The sequence below is a fragment of the Anoplopoma fimbria genome, chromosome 23 (assembly GCF_027596085.1).
Source record: "Anoplopoma fimbria isolate UVic2021 breed Golden Eagle Sablefish chromosome 23, Afim_UVic_2022, whole genome shotgun sequence".
Classification (NCBI taxonomy): Eukaryota; Metazoa; Chordata; class Actinopteri; order Perciformes; family Anoplopomatidae; genus Anoplopoma; species Anoplopoma fimbria.
The window spans coordinates 17360168-17384231 of NC_072471.1; the positions used below are offsets into that span (position 1 = coordinate 17360168).

The 24064-nt window shown below is 39.9% G+C and overlaps 1 protein-coding gene across 1 annotated transcript; it reads left to right on the plus strand.

Moving 5' to 3' along the window:
* The first annotated feature begins 5574 nt into the window (after positions 1-5574).
* Positions 5575-22266, plus strand: LOC129112491 (chloride anion exchanger-like). The gene is made up of 21 exons (XM_054624610.1): positions 5575-5770; positions 9932-10111; positions 10931-11070; positions 12370-12480; positions 12614-12774; positions 12897-13061; positions 13142-13294; positions 13527-13609; positions 14316-14463; positions 14541-14654; positions 16252-16329; positions 16427-16522; positions 16675-16781; positions 16865-16934; positions 17970-18062; positions 19167-19262; positions 19886-20113; positions 20287-20341; positions 20564-20709; positions 20819-20866; positions 21777-22266. Exons 2-21 carry the CDS (start codon positions 9981-9983, stop codon positions 21801-21803), a joined length of 2250 nt encoding a protein of 749 aa, XP_054480585.1. The 5' UTR covers positions 5575-5770; positions 9932-9980; the 3' UTR covers positions 21804-22266.
* Positions 22267-24064: the final 1798 nt, after the last annotated feature.

Genomic DNA, 24064 nt, shown 5'->3' on the forward strand with positions numbered 1-24064 from the left:
AAACAAAGAAATTAGTTCTGAGCATGTGATGAGGTAATCACTGATTCACTGGAGTTGCTCAACTGTTGTTTTCAAAGTCTGTTATAAATATATGTTTTTTAAAAGTGTTGTTTTGTTCAATGAGGCAGTACAAATCTGGATTTATGGCTCCTTGAATTAGAAGTAGGAGAACATTGTTATCTTGACGGGTTTTCCCTGCGTCTTTTGGCCTTCGGCCTGATGACCACTTTTTTTTTCTATTGCATTGTCATCACTGCTAGGTAATACAGCAGACCTGCTCAAACATGTGCTGCCAGAAATAACATTAAATGAGTTCAGTGAAATTTATTAGATTGCCATGAAATGTACATGTACAACTCTGTACAGACTTTTGGGGTCAGTATAAAAGTCATGAAACTTTTGGCCCTTTTCACTGTTATTTTATTATATTTAATTCAATTAAATGTATTTTGTATAGCCCCAAATCACAAATTTTACAATTATCTGTACACATAAGACATCCTCACATCGGCACAGGAAAAACTTTAACGGGGAGAAAAAAAAGAAAGAAACCTATGGGAGAGCGACAGAGGAGGGATCCTTCTCCCAGGATGGACAGAATGCAATAGATGTCATGTGAACAGAATAAACAACATAACAGAGTTACAACACATTCAATGCATATGACATAAATTATTCATATAATAAGAGTAGTAAGCAGAATAATGATGGAAAAAATGAAGACTACTAATAATAACAGCAGCAATGAATAGAGTAGAATTATAATTATGATAAGAGCAGTAAATGGCTGCACGGTGGTGTAGTGGTTAGCACTGTCGCCTCACAGCAAGAGGGGCCTGGGTTCAATTCCCGGGCCAGACAACCTTCTGTGTGGAGTTTGCATGTTCTCCCCGTGTCAGCGTGGGTTCTCTCCGGGTTCTCCGGCTTCCTCCCACAGTCCAAAGACATGCAGGTTAGGTTAATTGATGACTCTGAAATTGCCCGTAGGTGTGAATGTGAGCGTGAGTGGTTGTTTGTCTCTATATGTCAGTCCTGCGACAGACTGGCGACCTGTCCAGGGTGTACCCTGCCTTCGCCCATTGACAGCTGGGATCGGCTCCAGCACCCCCGCGACCCTTAACTGGATAAGCGGTTACGGAAGATGGATGGAGATGGATAAGAGCAGTAATGGTACAGGGAATAGTAATAGAAAATTGACTAATAATAATAATGGTAGTAGCAATGGTAGGGCAACGGAAGGAGGCACGACCAAGGTCCAGGCACGACCATGGTCCAGGTACGACCACGATACATGGAAACCTGCAAGGCGAGAAAGCACAAAGACTCCGGGGAAGAAGCAATGTCAGTAATGTGCATAAATGGGACATTAAATTATAATTATAATTTATATATTAAATTATTTGATTACAATGTTAACATGTAAACAGCATTTTAATGTAGCAGCTAAAAAGGGAGTAAATACTAACTGCTTATTACCGGTCATCCTTTAATTCAATTTATAGTGATGCATCTTATTTTTGATCTTACAATAGGTATGTCAAATCTGCAATAAACTATAATTTCTAACCACCATTGTCAAATGTTTCTCTTTGGAATATAGTGGAGGTTAAAGGTACTACGTGGAATTTTCATTTTGTGTCAGTTTTGGCAGCCCCCGTGGACAAAAGCGGGAGTTTTTCCGAGCACCAGAGACCCCTTAGAATACCTCTCATATTAACGCAGCGGGGTCTGCCAGAATTTAACACCACTGCATGTTGCCCATTTGAACACACTTGATATGTGTTATGTCCCTGTGGACGTAATAAAACTGAGTCCTCAAGGGGGAGGTAGAGGAAAGATAAATGTCGACATGTCAAACCAAAGAAGATTTTCAAGGCTTTGCTGGTTGCTGCTCTACTGCTTCTCACTGTAATGCTGAATGTTGCAGCTGGTGCTTGTGTGTCAGTAAAAAATGTACACGTAAAATGGGATTTTTTGAAAGTCATTGGTAATGTGGAACTGTAGCCGACTGGGTTTGCAACTGCTCTGTAGAAACTGAAGACTTGTTTCATACGCATTATTGTAAACCAGAGTAATGTTTAGTTTTTTATGTTAGTTTGGGAGGAAAAAAACAAAAATAAAGACAGGTAAAAGCCTCAAATCTGCATAGAGAATGCGTACAAAGCCATGACTGTGGCGTAGTGGAGAGCAAGGTAGTTCTCCAACCAGAGGGTCGGTGGTTCGATACCCGGCTTCGGCAGTCAATGTGTCCTTGGGCAAGACACTTAACCCCAAGTTGCTCCCGAAGGCTTGCCATCGGTGTGGACTGGATGTTGCATGAATGTTAGTTAGAGTCTGATGGTGGCACCTTGCACGGTAGCCTGTCATCAGTGTGTGAATGGGTGAATGATATGTAATATACTACTGACTGTAAGTCGCTTTGGATAAAAGCGTCTGCTAAATGACTGTAATGTAATGTAATCTCCAATATAATAAATTCTAACAATCGTACAGTCATTGAATGAGTTTTGAGACATTTTCTTCCTGCTATTGGCTTACACACTGGTTTAATACCGTCTCAAGGTAAGCAAAATCTGTTTCATGATATGATTTTATGGTTTGGCACCATTAACTAAGATAACAGCCCTGAGTCTATAAAGCATGACTGTATCAGAATCACATTTCAAAACTCATTGCGAAATAAAGTTCTTGTCTTAAAAACAGAAACCCAATTGACCCTGAAGTTTTCATGAAAGACATTTCCATCCTGTAATATTAAAAGATTATAGCTGCATCACTTTAATGTACCATGTTGGGTCCGATAAGTTAAAGTGTAATTCCTGCCCCCATGTTTCAAACAAATAGGTAGCAGCGTTTCGCCTTTACTACTTGGTCCATAAAAAAATGAATTTAAAGTCCTCAGCTATAAAAAAAAAAAAAAAAAGAAGCCAAATAATAACTAACCGCAGCAACCAAACTGCTCAAACTCATAGAGCCGGTCAAAATAACACTGCTATCTTATAATCTTCATGTGTGGCGTAGGCCTATAGTTTACATTAGCCATCTGTGTGTTTGCCATGACACTAACTGGGGCTGTCTGGTCATTGTCGGTTTTGATAGTTGGTTTATTGGATTAAATCCAAATAAATCCAAATTCGTTTCTTCCTCCCAATGAAGGGCGGGTGGTCACTCCAAGAGACCAAGATGGCTGTAGCAACTCCATTCAGCTAACGTAAACCTCAGCTTCAACGCGATTAACAAGTCCTCGGGGAAGCTGTATTTTTTTGTCCTCTCATGTTGGACGGAAGACAGACTGAACGCTACAGTGACTTATTATCGCCTTTGGGGGAACAATTGGTACTACAAGACAGGACGGGCCGGGGCTAGCCAGTTAGCATGCTCATTTCACGTTAGCAAGAAATATAGAACAGAGCAACACAAGCTATTAACTCTCCAACATGCCACAGTGATGTGGCGGAAACAAGCTAAACCAGAATGACTAAAATTAGGAAGAATTAGTAATAAAAATTAGTGTCAGGAACACATATGAGAAGTGTCTCTCAGAAGAGGCCAGATGAATGCTTTGTAATCAGAGCATCTTTTGTCACACGTTACACCTATTCTATTTCAGACCATATTTATTTTCTTGTTTTGTTCCATAAAACTAATTGAGTAGCATTTGCCCAAATCCAACCTACAGTGGTTACAAAGTATAAATGCCATGCTTTTACATCATGAATATTGTAACAATCTATTGATGCTTGAAGGATAAATGTAGCATATTTGTCCCGCCCAGTGACTTCTGTAGCAAAGAAACAAAATTGCAGGTATATTTAAGATCAATCCATCTCTGTTAAGTCAGCCCACATCTTCTGGCCCGAGCTCAATGTTGATTTCCTTCGGATAAACGTCCTACAACACTTGTTTGAATGTGAGTCAAGGGCTTGGAGAGGAACAAAAGAATAAACATTGAACACCACTCATCTTTGGTCGAGGACCTCACCGTTCGGCTGTGGTTGGAGGCATAAACACTTTGTTTCCTCCCTCTGATGGGTCACCGGACATCTGATAACATGGCTGACCCTGAGGAAACAGACAGAAAAACACTGCTGCTATATTTTGGTTTGTTAACTTTATCTTTTAGCAGTGAATGATTCTGACATAACTAGAAGAAAAGTATTTAATTGTCTTGCTGTTGCCATGATAGAAATTGCAAAGGGCTTGCACACTTTTGCTTTCCAAACAACATATTTCCCAAAAAAATTTAACACAAGAGCTCCTCATAAAATTAAAGGAATAAGTCAGCATTTGGGGAAATACACTTCTTGCCGAGATTTTGGGGAGAAGATTGCAACCATTCTAATATAGGTTTGTAAATATATAACTGGAGGCAAGAGACAATTAATTTCACTTAGCTTAGTTTAGCATAAATACTGAACAGGGAAACAACTATCCTTGCTCTGTCCAAAGTCCACCTGTTAGTAGGACAATTACATGTCAGGGGGAAGCCGGTACCGAAGTAACACTTTTCCGATAAAAGTTATTTTAAAAGGTTAGCGTGCAGACGTAAGCAAATTTTTTATTTTGTACAAATGCAGAACGACTTTGTGCAAACGGTATGATTTCAGTATTTCAGATTCAGACAACTTTTTTCAGATTCAGACAACTTTTATTAAAAATAACACCTTCAATTTTGTTGCTACTGAAGAAGGATGAAAGATATGGTGAAAATCGTTACTTTTGTACCTCGTTACGTCTTTGTACCTCGTTACGTCTTTGTATGAATAAAAATGGCACATTATTCTTCTTACAAATGAAAAGCTGAATTGTAAGTAACAAAACACACTTAATTAAATACACTCATACATACACAGGGGTTTTGCTGCTACAGTCATTTGTTGTCTAGTATTACCATTAGCTTGTTTTGGCTAATGTTAGCAAACTTTTATGCAGTCGAATTTACATTACTGTGTTAGTTAGCTTACTGTATCACTTTTTTTTACTTGTGCAACAATAACACTACAGTTCATCATTTACACTTTCCACAGTGAAGCTGTGTTTTATGGCTTTATAATTCACAAAGATGTTTCCTGGAATGTTTTTTTTGTTCAGCAGTGTGTCTAACTGACTAAATGACTCTATGCTTGCAATTTACTATAATGAATTTCTTGGAAGTGTCTCTACCTATATTTCTTATTTAAAACACAGTTCTCTGTAATCCACCCTGACATTTGTCTAAATATAAAATACAATGTAAAGTATATAAATAAAAATTCAGGTTACATTGTAGGATGACAACTTCATCAAAACTTTGCGCCCATCTTTGAAACTATTCTTAATTGTTATGCCTGTTCTTATCGACGTCTGTCTCTTCCCATGTGATCATGTACACTTTGTACCCCTTGTTGGCATTCGTTCCTGGGTGGAAAGCTTTGAAGGTCCATGCATCAACATTGTTCCACTAATGATAGAACAATGTTTACTCTGTCCTGAAACATGATTGCTACAGCCACTGTGCGAGGACACTGCATGGGTAGTAAGATTAGTGACAGAAACAAACATGTTCACATACGCTTTCTCTCCCTCACACGCACACACATCAACCCCAAGAAAACACACTTTAAATGTAAAACTCAGCAATATGTTGTCCTTTGGTGAATGCTCATTTTGGTGTGAACTCTTTTTATTCTAGTGTGTCTGCAAAGATATAAAGACCAGAGGAGGAGAGATATAAGAGCGACAACTTTAAAGACACTTGGAGGCCTGATCATGAGTTGACCTGCCTGCATCAGTAAGTGACATTTTCATTGCATCTTCTTGTGACACTACATTTTTTTTTAATCGGGACGTTAATAATTCCTAACTTAATAATTATTTACTGAGGAATTACAGCATGTTCCTTCACAACTGGAAGTTTGGAGAGAAAATCTGCTGTTTATTTTCATTATCAGCCCTTCGTCATGAACCTTTAATTGCATCTGAAACTTTGCACACAATCTCCCCTGGTGCTTGTAGCTATTTATTGCCTGTGATGGGTTTAAAGTCTGTGCGATAAAAGAAAAACACCTTTCATGTGGTAAGCCTCAGCTTCTGAAAGTGTTTAGTGTACGCAAACATTTTATTGGACAGTTACTTGAAAGAACATCTATTTATGATGGATTTCCTGATTCTATGTCTTAGTCAAATATGTATTGTGGTTGATAATTTGTGGTTCCCCTAAACTTCTCTGCTGGGTATTTTAAAGTGTAGATTCCACTCAACTTTTCTATCTGTTTAATCAAAACTGTATGTGTGAGTGAACCTCCCACCCTCTTGTCAGTAGAGATAAGAGCGTACAATGGAGCGATAAGTGTTGTTAATACTCAGATAGCAAATGTTTTCCAACATCCTTGAATATATGCCCATGTGACCTTTTCCTTAAATGGTATCTAGTTTATACTGTTGATTTGAATAACATTTAGCTGCTTCAGTTTCAGGGTAAGTTTACCCGTTCATTTTAAGCCAAACCATGATTTTCCCTAAACCTCACTATGTGTTTTTGTTGCCTAAACCTAAACGTTACATTGTTTTTCAGGGTGCCAACACGTCATTTTTACACTTTACGTGCCACTAACATGTAATTCACTGTTAAGAGGTCGAGGTAATTTCCTGCATTTTTGTGAGATCACTTTTGTAAAGTGTGGTTGCAGGAAGAGAGCAAACGTTGTTCCAAAGTAGGACACGCTACCTAGCTAACTAGCCAGCTAGTCTCCAGAGTGACGGGGAGTGAGGCAGGGGGACCGTTGGACCCAGAGCTGCCACTGGCCACCGGCCGGCTAGTTAGCTAACTTGCCATTTCCACCATGCTTTAATGCTACACTGGTTACAGAAAAGAGCCTAACAAAGGCTCTCTGGTGATAGCAACGTGCTGTCCTTTGCTGTGACAAGATTGTTTCAATGAAGCATTCATTTGATGCATTTTATTCATTCCCTCTGGCTCTGTGCTTCGTAACGTTTCTACACCACTGCTCGTTGTAGTCTTGTAGTCATTACTGCAAAACCTCCCCTCAGCGAGTCCGTGACTTGCCATAAGCTGGTTTGGTTTTTACGGAAGTTAGCCCGCTACAACCGTCGCCATGTCAGCGATGCACAGAAAAATGGCCACCGCTCTGACCACCCTGCTACGTTGATATGAATGGGAATGTCTCTTCTACTCTTCTCATCGTTAGAATACAATATAATATTTTGTGTATGTATAATACTTAACACTTGTGCATTTATTATTAACTAATGATAATGCCATGATGAAATGACAATGCTTGTTTACGGCAAGCAGTGTTCCATTTAAGTCAGGAATAACAAGGTAAAAGGTGCACTTCCTGTAACTGCTTCAAAATAAGAACTGCTTTGATGATGAGCTTTTATGCTTTACAGCTTTCATTTCAGTTTCATTGGTGCTATATGAAATATGCACTTTGGTTCTCAGCTAATGTATGCAGCCAATGTTTTGACCAGGAGACTCTTTATATAACAATATTTTATAGAGGGACTCAAGTAATTTAGTTTTATACATCGATACTGTTATGAGACTTGCAAGAGACACATAAAAAAAAGAAAATTTTAAATAGATATCTTGACTTTTAGTCCCTATATTGGTTAAGCTCCAAAAAGCTTTGGATCCTACATTTCCCACAATGCAACTCACACATGTTTTCGTTTAGAATTTTCCTGCTGGACAACAAGTCCCAAATGCCTTGGATACACCCTCAAACAGAAGCAATAGACAGATAGCCAGTGTATGTTTTTATCTGTATTATAAAGATAGAATGGTGACAACTATCAGATCAGAGACCAGTGTTGCAAAGATCAATCAGGTTACTTCCCTGGCTTCACACCCCCTCTATCTGTCTCATCACACCCTGCTCTCTCCAGCAGGACAGTCCAGGACACTCTGTGTGCTGAAGTTGCAAGTTGTTCTTGTCCTCTGGGATTTACTTTTGTTTGAAATAACAGTACATTCTCTGTCTGATAAGAAAGGAATATAGCGCACACGCACAGGAAGAATCTCATTTGATGATGCACAAATGCACACATTTATTTGTTACATCACGCCTGCAAACTCCAGTGTGATGACAGTTCTGAGGCCCTAACTTCTCTTTGAGGGGCACCGCTTGCACGCCGCCGCTGGGCCAAACAAAGCTGAAGCAGCTCAAGTCTAAATCTTAAAGATATTTATGTGTGTTGTTAAAATTTAAAGTTTACTAATTTGCTCCACTGTGATTTCACATTCCCACACTGTCCAGGCACACATTCTATCTTAGTATCTTATTTAATCAATGGAAATAAGGAATGCATGCCAAGTGGAAAGTGGCTGACCTTGGTGTAATCAACAGTAGATCGTTGAGCAGCGTTCATCAGATATTAATCATTGCGCTGTCATCCACCACAGAGCGTGGTGCGATAGAACAAAGGCTGGCCGAAACCACCTGATCAAAACCTGCAATCAGATCACACCTGTTTATTATAGTCGTATGAACATGCTGCTGGTTTTACCCAGGGGTTACTGTTTGAGTGGGAAAGACAAAGAACCCATCCACAGTCAGAGTGGATGGGTTCCATACACGGGCACAGATATACACGTTAACATTTTTTAAAAAATATGTCTAGAATCAAATGTCCAATCCCCAAAACTGGAGATTGTATTTGCACAAAGAGATATCCTCATGCGTCTGGGTTCACACATTTCCCATGAACCAGGCCTGAACTGTGCTTGATCCTGGACAAACAACAGGGGCATCCACTACTTCTACTTAATTCTGGGCAGACACTTCCATAAGATTGCACTGAAACCAGTGAGCAACCCTCAGATAGAGGGTTGCTCACTCACTATTATCAGTTGGGTCGGTAAGGTAAGAAAACTTTCTCTTTCCCTGTTTTTATCTTTCATGTTTTTCCAAAATAGAAGCAAAAACCTAAAAGGTCAGTCCAGTTTTAAGATGACTTGTGGATTGACCTGTGATGCGTTTAATGTTCATGCGGGGGATCATATCATCAGGGTATCAGTGTTTCTTATCACACACTTGATAAATTAGTCTTGGAATACATGTCTTGCATTTTTTTTTTTCTCAAACAACCTTGGTTGCTGCGGACTATTTTTATCCTTGAGGTGTGTCGCAGCCGACATTAGTGCTGTTTCCCATCCTGAAAAGCTACTTGATTTCCACTTCTTAACAATGACCTGCCCTGTCCTGTACGGTCCTGATCCTGTCCCGTCCACATCCTCCCTATCCTGCCCATCCGTACAATAGCCTCGTAATGCTCTTTGGGGGTGGAAAGTCTCCACTGAAAGTTGCAGGTTACAGATATCAGTAAGAATCAAGAATCAAGGATAAGCCTTGCATCCAGACGCTGCGCAAAACAGGGATTTCATCATAATTGCTGTTAATAATTACAGTCGTGATAAGCGGCAGAGATGGCTTTTATTGATGGAAAAGGCGTCCATGGTCCCAGTTGATCTCCAGGATCAGGAGGAGGAAGAACAGAGGAGTGGAGAGTCTGGATTGGAGAGAGATTAGGACACCGTCAGGTATGTGGGCAAGCTGCTGTACTTGAACTTGAGGGCATGAAAGTTACTGTGAAAAAGAAAAATGTTACGCAGGCCTTGAAATCAGGGGATCTTCATAAGGATCATGAATTCCAGAGGTGCTGATGTAGTTCGGGCTCTAGTGGATCTTTGCGGATTCGGTGCTCTTGTTTCTAGAGCTCAAACAGAGCCTGACCCCCCACACCCCCACCACCTCCACCCCTCCACCCCTCCCACGGGACGGTGCAGGTCCCGACCTGGCTCATGTGCCCTGACTCCATTTGCGGAGCCTGGACCTTTGTTGTTTTCCGTTAACGTCGTTTGGTAAGTGATGTTCAAAGGCAACACAGGACGCTCTTCCTAACCCCTAATGTGATTATTGGATCTCAGGGCCACATAGAGAGGAAGCAGCGGTGCTACCGGGGGCAACAGAGGCGAGATGATGCGACGGGGAGCTCAGCAGTACGTGGTGGCCAGGCCACTGTACTCGGAGGAGTCATTCGCAGAAGACCATGAGATGGTCTACAGGCACCGGAAGACTATGGTGGACCACTTCAAGCAGTACTTCACGTAAGGGACACATATTACTTTTTCACTTGGCATTTTCTGCATAATTAACCCTAGTTAAAGTTCCTTTCCTTTATGGAGGTTATGATGATGAAGGAGATTGTGGGAGAAGTTAAAGGGTTAATTCAGTCTTGAGTGGTACTTCTTCTTCTACTTTTCACACTCTATAAAAACTTTCTTTAACTTTTGGCTCAATTTCAACTGTTTAAATTGAGGTCAAACTATGATGGTTGATGTGAGATTGTGTAAAGTAAAGTCAAACTTTTGCTCCACTTACTCTTATAGTCAAATGTTGATGACCCCCTGTAGTCACTTTATCTATGATGTTTTGGTCCTCATTCTGGTAAAACTCATATAGACAAGAAAGAAGGGCGTGAGAACTTTAGAAATTGATTTCTTTACTCTGTCATAGTAGCAGAAAAAGTTTGTAAAGTAGCTCATCTGAAACCGTTTTCTCCTTCTATTCTGCTTTACTTTAGCCCAACTCTTCCTCTTGCTTTCCTGCCTTCACTCTCACCAATATTCAGTCTTGGATTTGTATTTCGTGGCCGTGCAAATGATCATGACACCATGATACTTTCGGTATGACTGACTCCCCTCTTCACTGACATATAGACAGACTGTGAGAGTCAGAGATTTAAGGAATACTTAATAATCTAAATGCATTGCAATCACTCTCATTTCATTTAAGATCTTCAGTCTGTTTCTTTCAAAGATCTCACCAGGTAAATAAACCTGGAGCTGTAGAGACAGTGATTGTTCCACTCATTCTATATTTAACATGGACTTTCTATCTCTTTCTGCTGTTATGCCGTTGCACAGATGTGACGCCAAACGGGCCAAGAACGCGGCTCTCTCTCTCCTACCGGTCATCGGCTGGATGAAGATATACCGGATCAAAGAGTGGCTGCTCAGTGACATCGTGTCCGGCGTCAGCACCGGACTGGTGGCTGTCCTGCAAGGTGAGCGCTCTAGGCCTGCAAAGTGGGGATTTAACTCCTTCAAACATATCTCATCAGCTCAAATACAATTCTCTATCACTGGCATATATGGAAAACAACAGGTAGAAAGTCACACTCGACAATACCTCACATTTGAGTCTATATCTAATATATGTTTCTGATACAAGTAATCAGATTTTGACAAAACCTGGATCGGTTATGCATCTCAGCACAGTCTCAAATATTGGCCCATTGGCTGCTGGCCACATTAAATGTCTGCAGCCGTCCACAGACCAACAGTTAACGGTGACGAGGACTGTGTTGTCAGAGGTACTTTCACACTAGAAGGAAAGCATAGAAATGATGCACGTCATGCTGAAATCCCACTCCGAGCAGCCTGATAGCGGAATGAAGATGAAACGTTTTGTTATCAGCGTGCCTCATTCCTACTGCATGACCTAACCAAAGGGAGGAGACAAATGCATCGTCAATAGCACAGCGTTGGTATCAGTAGAAGAAAAAAAAAACTGTGAACATTCCAAGGTAGGGGAGATTTGTAGAATCTTGTTACTGATTTGCCTGAAGGGTTCCCACATTATTCATTCGGGTCAATTTGTTTTAATAGAAAGTTTTTTTTTTTTTTTTACAATATTAGCCGCTGTATATGTCACCCTTTTTTTTTTTAATAAATGAGAGGTAATATATCTGGTAAAAATGTTATATTGTATAAATGTTAAAACAAATCTTTGACATTGTTGTTTGGCTTCAGCCTACATGATTTTGTTTTCCTCCTTATCGGAACTATTTTATCATTAACCCTTGTGTCTATTCTCATAATATAAGAATACCTCCCTTCTTTAGCAGTAGGTCTTGCTTATTATATAAACAAAGCTTTTATTTTTTATATATATATATATAGCATTTATGTTGGCAATGGTCATTTCAATAGTAATTCATTTCAGAATAGGTGCTTTATTTATATTCATAAAATGTGGTAATCCTTATTAAAAAAAGCAACCAATCATGAATTCTTCAATTAATGTACTGTGTATACATGATTTTTTTGTCTCACATCTTCGAACCCACATTTTTAAATGATATCTTCTTTACTACACACATACATAAAAGCAAAAATTTGATACATTCTTTTTTTACTGGGGCGATATATTTGAGAGATATCAACCCTTTTTTGTTTTAATTTCACGTCAGTTTTGAAGGTACCTAAACTGTAAGTGTGATAGATATGATAACTGAACCTAATAGCAACTATCAGAGACGTCAAGTAAATGTGTGTTCTATTGGAATGACTCTGGGTTTCAGGTCTGGCCTACTGTCTGCTGGCCTCTCTGCCTCCCTGGTATGGACTCTTCTCCGCCTTCTTCCCTGTCATCATTTACTTTTTCCTTGGCACCTCCCGACACATCTCAGTTGGTGAGGCCAATGTGTGTGTGTGTATGTGTGTGTGTAGCCACGGCCATAGCTACTCTCTAAAGGCTACAACTCTGCTAATATGCTTTTTATCTCTCTCTCTCTCTCTCTCTCTCTCTCTTTTCCCCCCCAATAGGTCCGTTCCCAGTCTTGTGTCTGATGATCGGCTCGGTAGTCACCAGGATGGTCCCGGACGAGGGTCCGCCCCTCAACATCACAGGCTTCGAAGGCTTAACCAAAGACGAGCAGAGAGTGTTGGTGGCCTCTTCTGTGAGCTTCCTCGCCGGTATCATACAGGTGAAACACACTTTATCTTGGTCTGAGTCTCCTCCAGGTCCGTTGCAATCCCTCTGACCTCTGAAGTTATAATGCTTTTTTTACAAACCGCCACATCATCACCACCTCTCTGTTTCCTCCAGCTAGGCATGGGCATTCTGCAGGTGGGCTTCGTTGTCATGTACCTGTCCGACACCTTGGTGTCCGGCTTCACCACAGCGGCCGCCGTCCACATCCTGGTGTCCCAGCTCAAGTTTGTGTTAGGGTTGACCGTTCCAGGCATCAGTGGTCCACTCTCGCTCATATATGTGAGTACGTAGCAGTCCTCCCGCTGTTCATCGCAGTCAGCGTTTATCTGTTAGACATTTTTGTTGTTGTTTTATTTCAGACCCTGGAGATCATCATCAATAAGATCAGCTCCACCAACGTGTGTGACGTGGTGATCTCCTTGGTGATCATGGTGGTGGTGTTCATCGTGAAGGAGCTGAACGACCGATTCAAATCCAAGCTGCCGGTGCCTATTCCCATAGAGGTTATCATGGTGAGCAACACTGGGCAACACAATCCTTTTATAAAAATGTCTCAATAGCCTAAAGAGTGTCGTCTGTAATGATCATTCATAGAATTTATGAGATAATTTATTTCACTTAAAAGAAGAAGGGTTCAGGTCAGTTCAAGGAAACAACTCAAAACACCGGAAGTTATTGGATATCTCCAATTCTGCCATGGATCCAATGAGTCAGGCCTAACTACTTGTGTCTTCTCTCCTCCAGACTGTCATTGCGTGTGGGGTTTCATTCGCATTTGACTTCAAGACAAAATACGGCATTGACGTTGTCGGCTATATTCCAAAAGGGTGAGACATTTTAATTACAAGCAAGGATTTTGTATGTTCACGTGCATAGCAATACAATCAGGGATAATTTAACTTGAAGGCCAAGCAACCATAAGACAATAGGACTAGACCCAGATTGAGATGTTTCACTTGCATTGAGTGCTCCTGATGTTATCTATCATGCCAAAAACTTTTTTACTTTTTATATTTTTGTTGCCACAGCCATGTCAATGACTAGAATAATTACATTTCAGGTTTTAAAATGCATATATTTTTGCTGTGCAAAACACCAAAAATGATGCCACATTCACCTCCATTTTATTGAAGCACAGGCATACATTTCAGACAATTGTACTGCAATTAGTTACTGTGATTTTAAACTTCTAAGTTCTCTATTATTTTACTTGAGAGAATACATGAAAAATTATCTCTGAAACAGCCGTTAGGGCTCAATGTAACAGCTTCAGGAGAATATTTAGATACACATTTGTTTCTGGGTCTCTCACTATCTGTCAGAGCCAACTAATTCATGTACCATGATACACACAGTGTCAAGATAATGTGGGCATAATAAACAGCAATACACTTGTGTCTGGAAGGCCACAGCAATCAGTATTGGTGTGACACGGGTGAGAACTATGTTATCTGAGGTGGAATTGAATTTGAAGGGTTTTTCGTTTACTACTACAGAAACATTTCAGCACAACAGATTTACATCTGTTCTCAGGTACGAGCCTCCGATGGCACCAAACCTGCACATCTTCCAGGAGACAGCAGTCGAAGCGTTTCCTATGGCCATAGTGGGTTTCGCTGTTGCCTTCTCTGTGGCAAAAGTCTATTCTGTAAAACACGATTACACCATAGATGGAAACCAGGTATGCGATAACCCCTAAAGCAAAAACGTAAAGTAAAAATGTTTAATCAGGATTCAAATAACCAGTGTTTTATGTAGGAGCTGATAGCTTTTGGGGCCAGCAACATCTTTGGAGCTGCCTTCAAGTCTTTTGCTGCGAGTACAGCTCTCTCCAGGAGCGCAGTGCAGGAGAGCACAGGTGGCAAGACTCAGGTAACTACCTCCAAATGCTTATTTACTTTAAACTTAACCTTCATTTATCCTAACCTCAACCCTGATCCCTGACCCCAACCTCACTGTTGACCCCTGACACTAATCTCAACTTTTACTCTTTTGCTAGCGATATCAGTAGGCATGTACACAAACAGGGTTAACCCCCTAACCCCCTAATACAAACCCCCCAAAACTTCCCTTTGACAAGCTTTATTCAAGTCTGAGAGAAACTCCAGTGAGTTTGAACCATGTTGAAGACAATTTTTTTTTTTTTGCATTAACAGCGTAGAATGTACATTTACTCAAGTACAGTACTTGGAAGTATACTTTTCGAAAATAATTTATTTCTCTTTATTAATCTTCTCACTGAAGAGTTCATCGAGAAGATTAATACCAATCTCGTGGTAAATATGTAAAGTTAGCTAGAACAATAGACTGTATATAAGAAGTAGACGAAGTCATCCTGACGTCACATATTGGTTTGTGTACTGCCGTTTTGAAACTTCGAGTTTGCCGATTTCGCTTTCGCCATCTTAAATTACGGCCGTGGCCATGAGGTTTCTTTTGCAACCAACGGAGGTTGCCATATTTGGAAAGGGGAGGAGTTACGTAGAGACGCCGTTTACGGCTCTTGTAGCAGCAGCGACCTGTCAGTCACGAAAACGCCCTTAAGCATATTTCGCTTTATGTCTATTTGACCCGAAATGGGACAATCATTTACGAAATGAACAACAAGCTGTATTTCAAGAAGACTTGAAACTAGAGATTGAATACATAAACTCATGTTTACCATATTTACTGAGGGAATAAATCAAGTGAGAAGTAAGGTAATTTCTCATAGACTTCAATACAATTGGACTGAATTTTGCAACAGGAGGAGTCGCCCCCTGCTTGTCAGCATAGAGATTGCAAATGTCCCTTCCGCATTGGCTTTATTTTGCAGAACTGGAGATGGCAGCCTGGCTAGAACCAGAAGCTGATAAACTTAGCTTAGCAAACAGAGTGGAAACTGGAAAAGTTAGCCCCTAAAACACAATGTATTGTTTTTACACTTTAATTTTGTACAAATTTGACCTCAGAGGTTCTAGGTGATTTATTTAGCTTCGGACCAGAGCCATTCCGCTCCAGAGTAGAGTGCTGCAGGAACAGAGTGCTAAAAAACAGAAATGAGCATTTGTCAGTATTTTTACACTTCCGGTTCCCTTGTCTTGAAGGGAATCAGCGCGATGCCTACTTCTGGGTTGGCCTACAAAAACTACAGCACTCTATGAGTACTTACATTTTTTTTTACAGATTTGCCTGAAACGGATAAAAGGCTTTGTAATTATTTATATTATATTACTGTACTAGACCTTAAAAGGTGTTCTTGAGACCAGAGTCCAGAAAAAAGGTCATAGTGACGGACAAATAAAAATTCTAATTAAAGATGACCTCTAGTGTTTAGGTGGGGGGAAGTACAATACTCCTCTACTAATAATCTCAAATGCTAGATAACAGGATAGTGGATTAAAGACTATTTGGAGTATAATAAACTGGGACCAACAGCACAGGGAACCAAGTAACTGTAGTTTAACATACCTGCTCTCTCCTTCTTCAGGTGGCTGGTTTACTGTCAGCTATCATAGTGATGATCGTCACACTGGCCATTGGGTTCCTTCTGGAGCCGCTCCCAAAGGTAAACCTTTAGATCTTCCTCACTCTACCAACATGCAACTGAAGTCTTTGGAGTCTGGACTGGCTGAATTCTGACCTTTGACCCCTTATTTTACCAGTCTGTGCTGGGTGCTGTGGTCATTGTCAACCTGAAGGGCATGCTGATGCAGTTCAGAGATGTCCCGTACCTGTGGAGGAGGGACAAACCAGACTGTGTACGTTCTCATGCACTCACTTACTGAAGATAGATTTAAAAGCCAAACATCTGTGCATTTGAAGATTTATTATGGTCACATTGTGCTAGCTGGCAATGAAAAAGAGTTGACATATTGTCCCCTTTTTTTTTTTTACCATCATCTACATCCAGGTGGTGTGGTTAGGTACCTGTTTTGCATCCATCTTGCTTGGGCTGGATCTCGGATTGGCTGTAGGCCTCGGTGTGGAGCTGATCAGTGTTGTCCTCAGGACTCAGTTGTAAGTTTCTACTTGATAAATTAAATATATCCGTCCGTTTCCTGAGCAGTTTATATATTTTCTTTGTTGTTGTTTTTTCCCAGTCCTCGCTGCAGTGTGCTGGCCAACATCACAGGAACTGATATCTACAAAGACAGAAAATATTATGTTGATGTAAGTGTGTGTGTGTGTGTGTGTGTGTGTGTGTGTGTGTGTGTGTGTGTGTGTGTGTGTGTGTGTGTGTGTCCTGGCATATCAGGTTTCTTCTGTTACTAATGTTTAAGGAACAGTTTGACATTTTGACACACTTATTCGCCTTCTGGGAGAGAGTTAGATGAGAAAATGTATACCATTTCCACACCATTCCGTGACATACAAGGCTACAGTTAGTTAGCTAAGCTTAGCATAAAGAGAAACAGCTAGCATACCTCTGTCCAAAGGTTAAAATTACAAACACAAGATATATAATGTGTTAGTTAGTGATCTTTAGAGGACATAGTAGGCTGTTTTGTTTTTTACAGTCAGATAAGTTTCCCATTTTTTTCAGTCTTTGTGCAAGGCTAAGCTAGCTAACTGCTGGCTCCAGCTACACTTTTAATGAACAAATGTGACTGTGGTATCAGTCTTCTCATCTAACTCTCTTTTAAAGGAACAGTGTGTAGAATTGAAAGTAATTTTTTGGGCACATAACTGGAATGCAATATTCATTATTATGTTTTCATTAGTGTATAATCACCGGAAACTAAGACTTGAAGTGTTTTTATTAGCTTAGAATGAGCCCTTCATAGATACATGGGGAGCGGGACCTCTTCACAGAGTCCACCATGTTGCACCATCATGTTTCTACAGCAGTTTAGAGCCTACAAACACTAACACTGGCTCGAAAGAGAGCCTTTCATTATTTATTTATGCTAGTTACGCTGCCGCGTTACCGATGTTTCGTTGGTGTTGTTACGTTACGTTGTTACATTAGGGTTGTTACATTACTTTGTTACATTGCGGTTCATATGTTATGGTTGTTTCGTTATCATTTTCACAAAACATGTGTTTTTTCTAACGTCAACTTACTCAACCCTAGGTGAGCAAATGTCTTATAGTTTTCTGGGAACCAGAGAGTTGATAAGAATCACCCCTGTGCATTTTACAATTTAGAGACTTTACCTTGGTTTGGGTTATGATTTGGGTATAAAGGTTCATGACTCTCTCCAGATATATGAGCCAGAGGGAGTGAAGATTTTCAGGATACCATCACCAATCTTCTTTGCCAATATTGAGTTCTTCAGGAGCAAACTGGTGGAAGCTGTAAGTACAAAAGCTACAACTGAACTTTATTCTATGTGGTTTTAACTCTGCTGGCAAGTATTCTGAACTTTTTACCACTGCTTTTTAAACTGCCTTGAATCCTCATTTTAAGTTAAAGGAGCTGGTCTCCCTCTTTAATCACAACTGTCCTGGACTCTGTTGCCCCCTAGAAAGACAAAAGGTCAAATAGAACACCCCAAACCTGGCTAATCGAATCCACCCAATAATCAAAGAGAGAATGTAGGGAAACGGCAGTTAAAGAAGCAAGCACTTCCTTCTTCTCAAACTTAATTTTAGCAAATGGTTTCAGAGCTTCACATAGCACAGAAACTGACCTGCTCAAGGTATCCAATGATCTCCTGTAAGAAGGGTGGAGAGCTCGATTTTAAGTCTTTTAGACCTAAGTGCAGCTTTTGACACAGTTGACCAAGCCCTTTTAATCAACCGTCTTAAAACCTGGGTTGGCATCAAGGACGCTGCACGTTGGTGTTATTCTTCACTTTCAGATAGAAGCTATTTGGTCACCATAGGTCATTTCTCATCCTCTTCATCTCACTTTACCTGTGGTGTACTGCAGGGCTCAATTTTAGGACCAATTTTATTTTCCATATACATGCTCCCACCTGGTCAAATCATCCAATGTCAAAACGTCTCCTTTCATTGCTACACAGACGACACACAGATATACCTTCTCTTGAGACCCGATGACCCAATAAGTCTCGCTGCTATTTTAGACTGTCTTAATGATATTAACTGTTGGATGGCAAAAAATATTTTCTTTTATTCAATTTTTTTTGTTTGTGTCATCTTTTGTACTGTATTATCAGGGTTTAACTCTTATCTTAGTTTGTCTTGCTTCATTGGGCCTCACTGTTGACTTTTTTGTTGTTTTATTGCCTTGCGTCTTCCTTGCTTTGTCTGTCAAAGCACTTTGTAAACTCTGTTTTTATAGGGGCTATATCAATTAAGTTATTGTATTTATTATTAACCGACTGATGTAATGAAGAAAAAAGGTTGATCACAAAATAACAACTCATGCAATATGCTCAACTTAGCTAGCTCAGTTTGCAGCACAGCATCTCATTGACACCAATGTGTTCTCAGGTTGGATTTAACCCCCTCAGAGTGTTGAGGAAGAGAAACAAAGCACTGAGAATGATCCGGAAACTTCTTAAGAAGGGAGACCTTCAGTGGACATCAGTGAGTAATGATTTTTACCTTGTTCAGTTTTGTTATTGTTGTTGTCCTTTCCTGTTCTGGTTTGACATTGGTTCAAATCAGCCGTGCAGAAATACATTTCTTCACAAAAAATATAGATGGTAATTAACATATAGATGCTGAAATGCTTAAGTTTAAAAGATTTGGAGTGCAATAGCATTTGCTCAGCGGATGGTGCAAAGTTCACGTCCACTTATCTATGATGCAAATAAATGTGTGAACGTGATACGATGTGTGACTTGTCACAACGAATTTACAACATGTGGGTTGTGATTGCAACTGTTGGAACACAGAGTCTACAAAAGTAAATTATTTCAAAGTACAATTATATAACCCAATAAGTACCTTTACGGACTGGTGCATTTGTCCCAGAGTACAAAGTAGGGACTACAAACAGTTTTTGCATTTTTCACGAATTACAAGAAGTAGAATAACCTTAAAGAATGTAGAAGGTTGCAATGCTGCTAACACTGTGCCGGGCAGCAAAGTGGCCTGTCTTCCTTGCAGTCCTTTGTGTTTGATCCATCAGATACTGGGATGTGCCGTGGCTCTTTTTGAACCAAAGACAAGAGAGAAAATGTACAAACAGTATTTTACCATTGCAGAAAGGCTTCCTGAACACCTCATGTGGACCCATCAAGGAGTCAGAGGATGAGAGCAACATGGAGGAGCTGGACCTGCCCACTGACTTCAAGGACCTCCCGGCCCGGATCGACTGGAGCGCTGAGCTTCCCGCCAACATCATTGTTCCCAGAGTGGACGTCCACAGCCTGGTCCTGGACTTCGCCGCCGTCTCCTTCCTGGACATCTCCGCTCTGAAGGGACTGAAAACGGTGAGACGTTCGTTCACGGCAGAAACAGAAGCATTTATTTTATATATAAGGCTGTTTTTTTTTCATTATTTCTTTTTCTATTATATTTATTTAATTGATTATATTATATTTATTTTCATTTCATTTAATATGAATTATTTTCATTTCATGTAATTTGGTTTATTTTTCTACAGATGCTGAAAGAGCTGATCCGGGTTGAAATTGAGGTTTACATTGTGGCTTGTGATCGTGAGTATAAAACTACAGTATTTCAAGTCATCGCATTTGTCACTTCCAACAGACATGATACAAAAAAAACAGTTTTTACTATATTAGCCGAATGGAGACACCAAGGCAGACAATAAAAAGGTTGTTTTTTTAAATGTGTGAAGTATTTATTTTAAAATAAAACATGCTACAGAGCCTGACAGAAGTGCTTTTGACAAACCTCTTCCCCTCTTCTTCCTGTAGCTTACATCCTGGAGAAACTCCATGACTGTTGCTTCTTTGACGACGAAGTTCAGCTGTCAATGTTCTTCCTGACTCTGCATGACGCCATGCTGCACATCATGGAGAAACACCCAAGGTCCACAGAAAATAAATCTGACTATGAAAGGGTAAGGTAGACGCGCTTTCATCTAAAGAAACAAAGTAAAACACAATATTATTAATATAAGAAGGAGCCTTGAGTGCACAGAATACTTAAAGCTTCATGTTGCTCTGCAGATTATGACAACAGTCACGGTTCATCACCCTGGGGGCAGAGACAGAAATGTACGTATCGTGTCCTATACCTTATGAAATTTGCTATCCTATTCTATTTATTTTAATTTCATCTAATTTCTAATGTATTTTTCAGGGACAAGCCCCTTTGATTAGCAGACAAAATGTACCAATGTTAGACATCTTTGTTACTTGAAATATTAATTCTTTAAAGTGGCAATATTCAAGTTTTCAACTACACTCGCCCACTCCCTCCCCTTTTTTTCCCCAAACTTTACCAACGCCACATAAATATAACAATACAAATTACTCAAGTTGTTCCAAACTAAATGCTGATGAAGTCATTAGCCATTCAATTATGAAATCAACACTTAAAGCAAAAAAATAAATAGTGTCTATTGCAACTTTTAGTCCCTATCTTCACAAATACAGATATTTTTTTAAACAGATAATTTGGCATCTTGTCCCCACCCAAACAAAGATTTAGGTACAAAAACACCTAAGAATTTTTATTCAACTAAAGATCTTTAGTCTAAGCAACTACTCCATCTCGTTGTCCATCCACGCACGAGTCAATTTTCATTTTGCAAAAAATATAAAATTTGTATGCATAAAGAAATAATTAGGTATTGCTTTACTACTGTTAACTATTAGTTTAAACCGCGAGAGGAAAACAAGCTCACTGGGCATGCTCAGAATATCTTCACTTGTATTTGACGTATTGTTGACGTAGCCTTCATCACCACCTACAGGCCCAGCAAGTCGTTTTTGCATTCTAGTGTGTACGGAGATATTCTGTTAAACAAAAGCCATGTGAACAGAATTTTATTTTGAAACTTAGAGGAAAATATCTGTTTTAAAAATATCCATATAGGTGTAGACACATATAGGCCTAAATGTGACACTTTAAGCTGTGATGCAACATATTTTCAATAGCTCCGTGTGCTTTCTTCCCCCACAGGCTCCAAATTCAGAAACAAGGTTCTAACTTCTGAATGAGAAGACGATGATTTTGGAGAAAAAAAACACCACAATAAAACAAAAACAAAACAAAACAAAGACAAATAGAGCAAATGTTTTACAGATCATGCTGTAGGCTTCAATATACTGATGTATTGAATGAGATACTGGTTTTATACATCTGACAATCTGAGTTTACATATACAGTATTTACTGTAATGTAAGAAATTCCTTTGGATTTATGTGTTTTTATACTGTATATTAGTGGATTTGTAGGTGCAATATATTTTACATGTTGTATAGTAATATTTTCATGATGAGAATGAAACTCGGCACACTGTTCTCTAAAGCAATGTGAAAAAGACTGAATGTGCAATGGCTGACGTGGAAAAAATATATTTCATCATTCTAAATGATGAAATATATTTCATCATTCTAAATGATGGCATTCAATGTTTCTGTGTGTTGTCTTTTTGTAACCAAAATATGCATCAGCCAAATAAAATAAAAAAAATTGGGGCTGCTACCCCCTTATACTGGACATCGAGGCTAGACAGGCTTACTGTGTTGCAATGGTTTGTTGCTTAAAGGCTAACCTTGTTTGTGAATATGCTTACTTTGGAGTATTTTTAAGTGACATCAAATATGCATGACTAAATAACAAGTCAGGTTCAAATTTGGAAAAATGTACATATTGTTCAAATAACAGTAAGAAACTTGTCAGGACTGTTGGGTGTGGTTAGATCAGATTTAATCAATAATCCGTAAAACCAAGAAGTACCTTTTGAAAATATGGTTTGTTATGTTCTGATGTGTTTGCAACTGGAGATGGACCAAAATGCAGATAGACACGGGGAGCAGAAGGATAATAAACGGTGATTTTAATAAAGAAATGCTCAAAACAAAACTTACATGCCAGGTGAGTACAAAAGTAGTAACTGAAAATCCAAGAAACCAAAACAGGCAGAACAACATGACACAGGATCAGCAGACAAACCAACACAGAGACAGGTGAACACAGGGTTTAAATACACTGGGGAGGTGGAGGTGATTAGAAACAGGTGGATTCAATCATGGGTGGGGGCATAGTGGTGGGAAAAAACACAAAGGCAGGAAGTGAAGTTATCTGTGATGAGGAGAGGTGAATAACAACATCCAACAGGAAATATTGAAACTACAGAAAATATATAAACTTAATCAGGGTACAGGTCAAGACATGGCAAAAAGAAAAAAAAAGGAGGGAAGACCACAAAGACAGGAAGTCAAACAAACACGGGACACAAGAGGCAGGGAACTTCGAAATAAAAGAGACAAAACCAGAATCATTACACTTAGTATCTAATGTTAAGGGAAATTACTGACAAAGCAAGTTTCCAGGAACTCCTATGAAATTCTTGCTTTATTATGTGATATTGAAGCCATGTCTTAACAAAAGTCTCTATCAAAAATATTTTCTTCTGTTGTCGTTTATCTGAGTACCACAAAGGACACTTTGGCCAGTATAATAATATTGTAATACCTCCCCTCTGCCACCTACTTGATCTAAGATAAAGGTTGCTGTGCACCCACTATGCAATATTGTCATTGGCCAAGACACCTTATGATAAAAACTTGGTGTGACAAGGTCAACCTTGATATGACTGCAGTGACATCACCCTTGGTGGAGTCCATGTGTTATGTTGGGTGCCAAATTTTGTTTGAAAAATGTCACCATGCCAAAAAAAATTGGTGGTGTTTAATACTCTACAGACATTCTTAAACGAGCTGCTGCACCAATCTTAACAACATTGTACAATATGACCCTGTAGCAAAGCTGTGCAACTGTTGCACGCTCCCCCAAGTATCTATTTTTTTACACTGATTGTGTCACGGATGTGGTGTGGACCCAAAAGCAGTACGACCAGGAGACAGATAAAGTTCTGGAGCTTTATTTAAAGCTGAGCACACAGCAGACAGACAGGCAGGCAGGGTCAGACTCACATTGGGAAACAGGCAAGGGATCAGGCAGACGGAAACCAGAGGAAGCAGAGACTAAACTCGTGGTCGGGGACAGAAGGCTAAGGTGGCTAACCGAGGAAAAGGCAAGGTAGGGGAATCCGGTGGTAGGGGACAGAAGGCTGAGTCATTGACTGGGGCACAGGCAAGGCAGGGAAGTCCAGACAGGCAGGCAGGGTCGGCAACGGGGAATCAGTCCACGGGAAATTGCTGGAAGGTCTGACATAAATGCAACAAACGATCTGGCAGCGAGTGTGTGACTGAGTGGGGTTTAAATACTGCAGGGTGTAGGTG